Source organism: Mercenaria mercenaria, chromosome 4 (genome assembly GCF_021730395.1).
Source record: "Mercenaria mercenaria strain notata chromosome 4, MADL_Memer_1, whole genome shotgun sequence".
Lineage (NCBI taxonomy): Eukaryota > Metazoa > Mollusca > Bivalvia > Venerida > Veneridae > Mercenaria > Mercenaria mercenaria.
Window position 1 is genome coordinate 66784287 of NC_069364.1, and position 12849 is coordinate 66797135.

At 35.2% G+C, this 12849-nt stretch overlaps 1 protein-coding gene across 15 annotated transcripts in view; it reads right to left on the bottom strand.

The window, feature by feature from the left end:
* LOC123552940 (protein phosphatase 1 regulatory subunit 12C-like) overlaps positions 1 to 12849 on the bottom strand; it is a 100516-nt gene that overhangs the window by 69881 nt on the left and 17786 nt on the right. For all 15 annotated transcript variants that reach the window (XM_053541573.1, XM_053541577.1, XM_053541580.1 and 12 more), the window contains exons 3-7: positions 6612 to 6730; positions 2980 to 3151; positions 1870 to 2014; positions 1266 to 1340; positions 145 to 206 (exon numbers count right to left, since the gene is read on the bottom strand). In XM_053541573.1, coding sequence (XP_053397548.1) covers positions 145 to 206; positions 1266 to 1340; positions 1870 to 2014; positions 2980 to 3151; positions 6612 to 6730 — 573 coding nt within the window. The remainder of the gene's footprint in view (positions 1 to 144; positions 207 to 1265; positions 1341 to 1869; positions 2015 to 2979; positions 3152 to 6611; positions 6731 to 12849) is intronic.

Sequence of the window (12849 nt, forward strand, 5' to 3'; positions counted from 1 at the left end):
TTTTTTCAAGTACTGAACAGGTGGAACCAATTTCTGCCTAAAACCATTCCAATTTTAACTGGTATCAGTGGAAACAATTAAACATTTAAGTACTAGCATCTACACATGTATTTGTCCAAATACCTCCAAATGAAAACTACGCACCTTCTCCGTGACGCTGGTAACCTCGTCTGGATGATCTGTAAGTCTTTCTGTTGGTCTTTCAGCTGTAACAAGAATGGTAGACAATTGATAGTAATCAGTTTTTTTACTAGCAGTATGAGGGCCAACATTTAACTTGCAAGTGAGATATTTTATTTTCATGCATTTTTTTAATTTCCATCAAATGTTGTATTTTTAAATTACAAGACTTAGTGCCATATTCCATTCCATATCCTATTCTTTTAACATTTTTGAAAAAACAACCTCTTTTTGCTGAAACTTCACACAGAGAACAATTCTGTAAAGTTAATCATTATAATCATGTACATGTAGATTAAAGTTACAATAGTGTCCAAAATTTAAAGTACCTTTCCAAACAAACTGAAACAGAAATTTCTTAAGTGTCAAGTTTGATCCCTTAACCAGGCCTGATAAGGATAATTTCAACAAATAATTATTTGAAAATTTGTATACTGATATTGAAGTTTTGAATTAGGCAAAATTCTTAAACTTCTAGATCAATTTACTGACATTAAATACGATAGTTTCTTGATCACTCTCATATGTTTCCTTTTGATCTCTTATACTTACGCTATATGAAACTACTGTGTTTTTTTAACATGACATTTTAAAAGCATTTTTTTACTTCGTGGAGGGGAAAAAAAAGACGTTATCAATAAATATTTTGCATTAAGGAATGTCCATTGAGACTCATTTGCACACAGAGAACAACAAATTTACGACAATCTGTGATAACACTTTACACATAACTACAACTTTTGATGCACAGGTTAAGAAATACTTAAGAAAGCTGATTCAAAATTTACAGAGGCAATTAATAAATCACAAGCCCCTAAAGAAACAGATTACGTGTTAAATCAATAAGTCTGATAGCTTTATCTTAAAAGATGCTTTCATTGCATAAATTTGTATAAGCTCGTAATCCCGTCACGGTAAATACAGGAACCTTCTGTTTAACTGCAAGGCCCTGTATCCCAGCTACGCTGATAATGTGCATTATCAAAATGTACTTTGGTATTTGGAAATGTTTTCTTTACGTAATGCTTGCTAATCCTACCCGACAGTTTGTGTAGGTATAAATAACTAAATGCAAGACAACATACTGATGCTTGTTTAAGTTTAAGTTCCTCCAGTAGCTTCACTAACTCTGTATCTGCTACATCGAAAGCTGTCTGGCCCTGGTACAGAATAAAAGCATAATTAAAATCATCACAATAAATATTAATCATTTCAAATAAACATTCGAACACCAAAAATAACAAAATTGTTTTAAGTTAAAATTCTTTTTCAAGAAAACATATGATCAAACCTGAGCAAGAAAATTTAAATTCAAACATGTCTCCAAATCATTTTCATTTACAAGAATTAGCCACACATCAAAGCTATTTCTCAGAATTAGTTTTCACACAAATGACTATCTTAATTAGAACAGGTTCTTAACATTTAAACTGGTCCTCATCTGACCAGTTCTCTACAAGTTACTGACAACTTCTCTGGGTAAAACCACCAAACTTGCATCGGACGACTTCCTCACATGGAAGAAATCTACACCTCAATCGAGGTTTCAAGTTGAAATGATTCTATGTCAGCAACCTTAACCACTCAGTCACAGAGGCTCCCTCATAAATACTTTTTTTTTTTTTAAGACAGATGTGTGTTATTTTATGCAGACCATCTTGAAGAGGAAAATTTTCTGAATGAACTCACAGCCAGATTCTTTGCCTCCATATCACACATGTTTTCTGCGAGTATTTTACATGATTCTTCCTGTCCCCAGTGAGCTGCTGCATGAAGTGCTGTCCAACCATCTGTATCTTTAGCATTCAAATCAAAACCTGCTTGTAACAATATTCTGAAATACAGAAGAAATTTGTATATATCTCAAAATATCCCAACAACTGAAGATTTAGTTCACTATATTTCATACTAAAACGAAAATAAAACTAGATGTGTGTCCATAGGACACTGGTGCCCCCTGTCACTGTATGCATATTTTTTGACTAAGTCAAGGGCCATAACACTGGTGTTGCTGTGTCAAATTCTAATCAAAACACTGGATGCACAACTTCACATGATGAATAACAATCCTGTGAGGTTTGATGACTCTCGATCAAATACTTTTTGAGATATGCATGTCACAAATTCTAAGGGTCGACTCGCCTGACAGAGAAGAACAAAATGTCTGTAGCAAGTTTCAGATAAAAAATTTTTGTACTTTTAAAGTTACTACACATTCCACTTCTTTTGCAGTATTTCTTGACTATGACTATGTTCTCTATTTTGCCATCTCTATGCAGCAAGTTTCATGAAAAATATTTTTACTCAGGATCCAATTTTGTATGACTGCCAGACTGACTGACGTTTGGCAAGGCAGGAAGCAAAACATAAGTTTCCTCCATTGTTTCACTGGTAGGGGTCTAATAATATGCAGTTCCTTGTATTTGTTATAACTACAACTGGGTATACTAATACATGATTGGCAAACATATCTTCCTCATATGTTACAACTTGAGTAAAATTCGAGACCTTTTGCCCTCTCCTGAGATGTAACTCAGATAAGTGTTAAAAGTATATGAAATAGGTTGTTCCATAGATTTATCCAAACCCTTACAGTGTTTCAACTGTAAGCATGATAAGATATCCAACAAAACTTCTAATTACTTACCGTGAAAATACTAGCGAAAATATATATACAGTGAAACTTGCCTTAACGGTCACCTGTAACAACCACTTCCCTTAAGCAACCAGTCAACTATATTTTGTTCTAATTTCCTGCCTAATGCAGGTTAGACCATATTTTCAAAATGTTATTCTTACGTCATAACTTTGACATATCCTTTAGCGGAAGCTACATGAAGAGCTGTGGCCCCAGTTTTCGGGTGTTTAAATTCCTCGATTGATTCGCCTTTTTGAACACTGTTCAACCACTGGTTGGCATCCTCCATCATACTATCTTCTTCTTCACGTCGTGCAGCATCTGCATCCACACCTAGAAACAATAAAATTTTGTGCAGAAATTTCTTTCTTACATGTAAAATATAAAGCACATCCAGAAATAGTGTGAAACTAGAAAATGCTTTTGTAAAAAAGCGCATGTCTCCCCCAATGCAAAGTCCTATAGGCAAGAAGTCAATAGGCGTCAGGAGCGAAAGTCAAAGAGACACTGATGGTTGGCTGCAATAGGGATCATCTACTTGGCATGTCCAGTCATCCCGCTAAATTTCAACACTCTTGGCCTAGTGGTTCTCAAGTCACTGTTCAGGCTCCTGTGACCTTGACCTTTGATCAAGTGACCTCTAAATAAATAGGGATCATCTACTCTGCATGTCCAATCATCCTATTAAGTTTCAACATTGTAGGTCAAGTGGTTCTCAAGTTATTTCCAAAAAATGATTTTACATGAACAGGCCACTGTGACCTTGACCTTTAATAGACTGACCCCAAAATCAATAGGGGTCATCTACTCTGCATATTCAATCATCCTATGAAGTTTCAACATTCTGGGTCAAGTGGTTCTCAAGTTATTGATCGGAACTGGTTATCAATGTTCAGGCCTCTGTGACCCTGACCTTTAACGGAGTGACCCCAAAAACAATAGGGGTCATTTACTCTGCATGAACAATCATCCTATGAAGTTTCAACATTCTGGGTCGAGAGGTTCTCAAGTTATTGATTGGAAATGGTTTTCCATGTTCAGGCCCCTGTGGCCTTGACCTTTAACAGAATGACCCTAAAATCGTTAGGGGTCATCTACTCTGCATGACCAATCATCCTATGAAGTTTCATCATTCTTGGTCAAGTGGTTCTCAAGTTACTGATAGGAAATGGTTTTCCATGTTCAGGCCCCTGTGACCTTGACCTTTGATGGAGTGACCCCAAAATCAATAGCGGTCATCTACTCTTCATGGCCAATCATCCTATGAAGTTTCAACATTCTGGGTCAAGTGGTTCTCTAGTTATTGATTGGAAATGATTTTCAATGTTCAGGCCCCTGTGACCTTGACCTTTGATGGAGTGACCCCAAAATCAATAGCGGTCATCTACTCTTCATGGCCAATCATCCTATGAAGTTTCAACATTCTGGGTCAAGTGGTTCTCTAGTTATTGATTGGAAATGATTTTCATTGTTCAGGCCCCTGTGACCTTGACCTTTGACGGAGTGACCCCAAAAACAATAGGGGTCGTCTACTCCAGCAGCCCTACAACCCTATGAAGTTTGAAGGTTCTAGGTCAAATGGTTCTCCAGTTGTTGCTCGGAAATGAAGTGTGACGTACGGACTGACGAAGGACGGACAGGGCAAAAACAATATGTCTCCTGGTGGAGACATAATTATAAAAATTTTGTTGGCAAAATTAGTGTCTGCTTTTCAAAGCAATATCTGAATGGACTTTAAAAATATTTGGGGTGGTACGCAAACTTTAACATTACAATAAGCATATTCTATGTCGAAAAGGGGCCATAATTCAGTCAAAATGCTTGACAGAGTTGCCACCTCCTTTTTACAGACTGGGGTCATGATGGTAAACAAGTATGCAAAATATCAAAGCAATATCTCAATGGACTTTGAAATTATTTGGGGTGGTACGCAAACTTTAACACTACAATAAGCATATTCTAAGTTGAAAAGGGGCCATAATTCAGTCAAAATGCTTGATAGAGTTGCCTCCTCCTTATTACAGACTGGGGTCATGATGGTTAACAAGTATGCAAAATATCAAAGCAATATCTCAATGGCCTTTGAAAATATTTGGGGTGGTACGCAAACTTTAACATTACAATAAGCATATTCTAAGTCGAAAAGGGGCCATAATTCAGTCAAAATGCTTTATAGAGTTGCCTCCTCCTTTTTACAGACTAGGGTCATGATGGTAAACAAGTAAGCAAAATATCAAAGCAATACCTCAATGGACTTTGAAAATATTTGGGGTGGTACGCAAACTAACATTTGTGTGACGCTCACGCTCACGGCAACGCTCACGCTCAGGCCGACACCGAGGAGAGTAGGATAGCTCCCCTATTATTTGAATAGTCGAGCTAACAAGTGACAATTTCTCCAGATACTGTAGAGGTAGAAGATTGATTTAAGCCAAAGTGTATTGATAAAAACATTGTGTAAAACCTTGTAAGTGCTGGATTTGCAGTTGAAGGAACTGGATATTGTGCTATATTTTGTGTTCGTGACCTAGCCGATTCAAAATCATGTTGACAGAATCTATGAACAACAGACATACACAGTCTAGTAGTATTTGCATCCATTCAGAGTCATAAAACACAAGTTTTAAATATTTGATTAGCTTCTATATTTCCCTGTGAAAGCTTTTACCTCTAATGAACTATACACAAGTGCGTGTTTACATTTTTGTTCACTCCCCAAGGTCTATCAAAATTGTATAAATTTGCAAAACTCACATGCAATGTCAATTCTTCCTATTTACACAACATGTATTTCATGATTACTGCTTTTTTGAACTCTGTCATATTCTTAATTTTCCCATAGGTCAAATTATAATATCAATGGATTTCAGTGTGGCCATGTCAATCATATACTGATTCAATGATAATAGAATCAGTTCTGACAATATCAGTAAGAGCACCACTTCCTGGAGTCAATGCTCCTCTGCTAAAGGTCTGTTATAAGTTTATATTAATTTGTTTCAGCTCAACTGCCATGAAAGTTGAACCATTCTGGAGTACACCTCCTGGAAAAGCCAGTACATGTATTTATGTCATATCTGAGGGTGTCATGTGGTCGTGACCCCAGTGGGACTCGAACCGCCCAGTCAATATATAGATGCATTATTGCTTTCATTAGATTAGAAATACATTCTGCATGCCCACGGGCAGAATGTCGAGCCCACCAGCACCTTTGGCCTCTAGGTGTGACCTTGACCTTAGTCCTAGGGAACTGGTTCTTGCACATGACATTATGTCTCATAATGGTGAACATTCATACCAAGTAACATCAAAATCCCACAATGCATGAAGAAGAAATGCTCCGGACAAACTTCAATTTGACCTTTGACCTCCAACTGTGACCTTGACCTTTGAGATAGGAATATGGGGTATACGCATTACATTCCTTCTCATTGCGGTAAACATTCATGCCAAATATAAACAAGATTGGCCTATGCATGTCAAAATTATGGTTCGGACAAACTTAAATTTGACCTTTGACCTCCAACTGTGACCTTGACCTTTGAGATAGGAACATGGGGTTTGTGCATGACACTCCTTCTCACTGAGGTAAACATCCATGCCAAATATTAACAAGATTGGTCCATGCATATCAAAGTCATGGTCAAGACAAAATCGGAAGACGTAAGTATGGACGCACACACATACACCGACCCGCCAAAAGAGACGACTATATTGAGCTCACCGCATGTGGGCTCGACAAAAATGAGTCCCTAAATGTTTAACACTAACTAGGTATAGAAGTGTAAGATACCTTGTTCATCCATACATTCTTGTAACAGTTTCTCCATAGTATCATCTTCACATATATCAAACGGTAAATCACCATCATTGTTGACGGCAGCAACATTCGCTCCCTGTCGCAGCAAGTATCTGAAATAAACAAATAAAGGCCAATGATACCAACATCAGTTAATTCATATTTTGCCTACAACTATGATCAACTCTGCATGATAGTTTTGTTTACCACAGATAATATACACGATATTATAGCGCCCAAAGTTTGGGACCACAAAATCTCTTCAGTTTGGAGGGTTTTACATTATTCAGGGGTTCCAGTTTCTCTGTACCCAAGTGTTGTATCACCTGTTGTTTAAAAGGAGCAAGGAGTTAAATTTTCAAAGTTCTAATACTTTTTAAAGACATATATATCATGTGTATATTTCATATATTTTGAAACAGTATGACCTATTGTTTTTATTTTATACGGTATTTCAATTCTGTAATGAAAGTAAGTATTCCTGGATTCTGTACCAGCAAGCAGTTCTCTGTAAGTAACATATAACTTCCCAACATGAAACACAGAGGAAGAGATTAGATATATTGTTATGTAAGCTCTTCGAATATAAGTGAAGTAGACACTGTGCAACTTCTGCACAACAACACCTCAGGGAAAACAGAAAAGTGTGTATTCTGTTGTTTAGTTATTGCTCTGGAGATGGTAATTCACAAAAGTGATCCACTGGAAGGAACTATCAGCCTTTGCACATGCAAGGAGATATTGATTGTTTAAGAGATGTCTTTAACCAAAGGTTACACTGTATTCTAAGCCCTTTTATCGTTATAATATAATATTCCTTTACTGACCTTTACTGACCGAATTTCACATGAATAGGCTTGGGTATAGGATTTTATATTTTTATGATAGATAAACTGGACATTGCCTTTGTCATAAATCTTGCAGAGAGCTTTATGGCAATCTTTGCCTTATGTAATCATTCAAACATATGGTAGACCTTCATTCAGTAACCGATAATATTTGTATCCAGATATTCTCACACTGTATCAATATTTATTCAGTATTAAAATCCCGTCATACGATAACCTTGCGGTTTTTAAATGTTACAATGTTATTCTGGACTAAATTTTTAATGAATGGGAACTTTGAGTCATTTAAATTTTAGTGTAATCTTATCTCAGTATAAATATCTACAATAAGTAAAAGTTCTCAATGAATTAAGAATGATTAATATTTTTGAATGACAAGTTGATTTTTTTCCCTTAGGTTTGGAGTCACACTGACAAAAATATAGGGACTTTTCTAGCTTTTGATTTTGGTATAAGACTCCCAGCAGGTGCCTCTCAAGCACTGCTCCAGATATAGGTAGACACTTGGGACCCACCAACTATCTGTAAGCCAGTTCTATTTCTTCCTCATATGACAAAATCTACCCTAAAAGTGTGGTTCCAAGGGTAAAGTAATTTGAAGTTGGCAACCTCAACAACTCAGCCTAAGAGGCCACTGACAAGTTGATTTATCAATGTTAACCATTAATTCCACAAAATTAATCAAACTGTAACATAATTTTTTTTTGTTTAATTTAATTTCCATTCAACTCCTACATAAATTCTTTATAGTTTCATCATGAGAATTTAAATTTTATCACTGTAGATCAACTTCAAGAGATTTTCATTGAGGATTCTACTTAAAATTTCAAAGTCACTGAAAATAATCAAAATCTGCCTTCCAATGTTACTTTTTTGTTTTCTGGATATATCTATAGTAAACTAAGACCAAAATATCAAAAAGAAAATATGAGAGGGTGGCCACCTACTGAGTCTACTTTTATTTTTTTGCCAAACTATACATTCCTGTTCTAAAATATAATGCACCAATCCTACATCATAAAACGTCTTTGAAGGAAAGACTCATTTAACAGGGTCTTATTTATCTTTCAATGCAACTAAGATGCTGAGTCAAACAAATGATTCAAGATATGATACTGTATCAATAATCATTCCGAACTTACATTAAATTACCCTTTGGTACTTTCATCAAAATCTGCAAGTTTGCAATATTTTCTACGAATGCACGTCAATACTCGTGCACTAAATTTACTCGGAACCAACAGGTAGCTCCTCTTCCAATTGATTACGAAAGCGATTTACCTATACGTCAAGACTTGAAGAGCTTTCACTTTTCATTAACAACTGGAGAAAATGTGTTTTATATCAAAACTGATGGGAAAACATTCACAAGCACTAAATATTTATCATCTCAAACTTCACAAATGCTTTTTGCATTTTTTTTACCCAATTATGTATTACAATGATTTAAAAAAAAAAAAAAAAAAAGGTCTTGTGAGTACATGAAATTTTTATGCTAATACATGGTGCCACACAATCCGGTTTGGATTTCCAAGAAGAAGAATGTCAACAAATTACTATTGCAGCAATCAAATGATGAAATTATAAACTTGAGACTAGATTCATAAAATATTCATGCCAGTATCTAGTTATATGGTTTAGGGTGATTGTTCCAAGTCCATGAAAAGTTATCCTTCTCAGAAACTGTATTAATCGATAAAGCTTCCAATGGGACAAAACAGAACCCCCAACAATCATAGAGTAAAAACACCAATAATAACATCTACAGAATCTGTGCCTACAAATATTTCACAGTAACAACATCTAACATCAATTTTGTAGAAGTCCTTTAATTTATAAAGATGTAAAATTTAAAACAAAACAAAAACAAAGCAGGACATTTTTTCAAAAGAAGTTTTAGCACTTGCTAATGGTTGTTTTTCATTTCAAGTCCCTTTTCACGCTTTGCTGTCCTGGGCAAAAATACTGCTGAAAAGTCTGTTTTTGCACCTAAATATTAAAATCTAACACAAGGAAGCATCAAAGTCCCTATTTTTCTCAAATATTAATCTGCTGATTGACAAGAATACAAAACTCCATCATACCTCATTTCTGTCTTATGATTAAATGAAACAAGAGCACCGCCTACAGGTGCCATCACCCGTCTGCAAGTGCTGGTAAGTATATAAGAAAAGAGTTATAGTTCAGAATTTCTAGGTACAAAAAAGGGCTGTAATTCTAACAAAATGACAAAATCAGAGTTATGGTTCTTGGCCTATGTCACCTAAATCATGATGCACAAGGGTACACAAAGTTTCAAAGTTGTAGCTCTTATGGTTTTGAGAAAAGGTGGACCTAAACAAAAATTTTAACCAACGCTGACAATCAAGTGACGACAATAACTCGTAGATTTTTTTCAAAAATCAAACAAGCTAAAAACTGAAAGCATTTGAAATTTTTTCCACAAATCCAAATTACCCAACAACAGCTTTCCCTACAGGTGGCAAATGTTGATGATTTACAAGTGCAATTTTTTTCCTCTTGAACAGTTTACCTGTAATACCGATTTTCAAATAACCAAACTGAAATTACATTTGTAAATGTAAGAGGAGGTTTCTTGTGCATAAACTTTCAGTTTCCACAGACAAGATAAATCTTCAACAACATAAATGAAGACAAATCTTTGTAAGATCCCTATCAGCAGACTTTGTGTTTAATTGTAATGTATTGCAGGATGCAAAACTGGTATGCAAAACACATGTACTGCAACATTAATAGACTGCATTCTTACAGAAAATCTTTTCACTGTAACCGCTCAGTATCACGAGTAGTCCAAAGGAAACTCGAACATTATTTGTTTATACAGCTAGGTTTCAATTTCCCTAAAATAAAAATGTATAAAAAAAAGTAACCGATTTTGCTAAAAAAATTTGACTACAAAAATGCATAAATTTTCAAGATTTATATGAAAAAATAAGTTCCTGTGAGCTAATACAGCAGAAAAACACATTGTTGCAAAACAAAAGCTTTCAGAATGGCAGCATACCCTACTTTTTGAAAAGGATTTCCAAAAGAGAAGTTAAAACACCAGAGAAAACAGTGAATGCCAAAAAAAAATGCAAAGGGTGAAGCGGGTGTAATGTGGGAATCAGCTTGTGTACTAAGTAACAATATGAAAAAGGAAGTAAAGTTTGGAGGTGGGGGAGGAGAACAGGAAGTATGTATGGGGAATACTTAAAATCAATATGGGATAACGTAACTAAAAGACAAGAGGCAGAATGAAAAATAATGCTTTTATAGGGCTCAAAAATAATGAGTTGAAATTATGTAAATGGGAAGGAGCATGTTTTTTTTTTGTGTTGGAAGAGAATTAATGAGTGGTGGTCTATAAGGGATCATGGTAGGAAAACAGTATTTGGTACAAATAAGACAGTCTAAACTTTTGTTCCATCTTATAAATTATGCAGACACAGAGCAATACTTTCTGTCTGGTGAGCTAAGTAACCTATTTACTGTTATAAAATTCTGGTAAATACCATGCATGAGGCATTGCTGCAATAATAAGCAGCTTTATACACTGTTCATAGATAATACCCTGACTGGTATCACCTGCCTCCTTGATTCTAACACAAGTCTGAGAACTTTCAGATCAAATACTTCAGCCAATGGGTTTACATGATTGTTCATTCTAATTTCTGAGCATCTAATTGTAAAACTGTGGCAAGTCATTCAACCAATACATCTGGAGGTCATTGGTTCAAATCCCTCTAGGGTCAAGACTGCATCTTGTATTCATTACTTATTAATGTAGCATTCTTCAAGAAGCCCCAGCATACAAGTTTTATCAAATCTTTATCCTGACACTTACTTATAGATGTTAAGTATAATTTATTACTAGATATTATGACACATGGTGGACCAGGACCAGAACCATTTGAGGTTACCTGTTTGATAATATTAATCATTACTGCAAAAATGAATATAATTGTTCTCATGGCATAACTTCCTATATCCTTGGCATCTGATAACCAAACATTAAATAGAATATATGTTTACAACAGAAAAACAAAGAAGAACAAACTCAGCATGCATATTAATTAAGAATGGATTGTTAGTACTTTATAACCCAGAGCTGTCTTACTGATCATTCATAATGTATCATAATGAACTCTATGAGTTGCTGGGGGTCAATACAAACATTATGAAACATAGTGCTATTGCTTTCATTGAAAATCCTCATGAGAAATATATCAAATGTTGCAGCATTTTTGTGACTTCTGAAATACAACAACAAGCATTCTTGTTATAATTCTGTGCCAGTTATAATGAACATTTTATCTGATGGCACTAAAAACTGAGTGAAAAAGCTGAATGTAAGACATTGGTATGGCATAAAAAGGGTCGAAACTGACACAGCCCAGAAATGACTAAAAGAAAAACTGAAGTTAGAACCTTTGAAGACAGAAAAGGTAGGACGTTAACCTTGCAAGAATTAAACAAATTAAATCAATAAGGTCTTTTGAAATCAATGAACATAACCATATGCAAAATTGTAGCAGACTTGGTCCAATCGAGTCTGTTCATGAAATGATAATTATGGAAATGAGGAACGCTCTCATGACCCCTGCGCCACAGCTAAAGCAGAGTTCTATTATTACAGACCATGAATGGACTCCATGATTCCAAATGACCTGCAATACTGGCCATATTTAATGTGCACATACTCATGATTATGTCAAAAGTGACTGTGAGAAAGTATAGTAACATCACTGCTGTTTTGTCTTTGTTAAGTACAGTCATTCATGAGTACATTATCTAGTGGGTTTTTCCTGATCCTTGCTCTCATGATTGTTAATACAGTACATAATGATGATTCCATTGTTGAAGAGGTGTCAAGTAGTATATTGCTGCATGTCATCTACTGCCAATGAATCCTGAGTATTAGCTAAAGCATATAATAAATGAGCACTCAAAGACTAATTACTGTATTGTCTAGTGGCTTACTCAACACTTCTTGGTGCATTACACAATCAAATGGTTATTAATATCAACAAATGGAAATATGCATGCAGATTTTTTTTTCAAGGTTGTACACTTAGTGCATTTGGAAAATTGTCAAATAAAGATTTTAATAAATTGTTAAAATGCACATCAGCTTATACTTTGCCCTAGCATCTGAGATTTTGTTGTTTAATGCAAGTTTTAAACTGAATTTTTAAACAATTTCTGGACATCTAACCAGTAACAGCCTGTTCTCAACAAGTCAATAGTTACTGACAACTTCCCTAAATGAAATAGAGATGGAAGACTACATCAGTAAATCATCACAGAGAACACAGTACAGCTCACCAAAGATTCAAACCCATGACCTACTTGCATGATCAGGCGCTAAGCAAATGGACTGT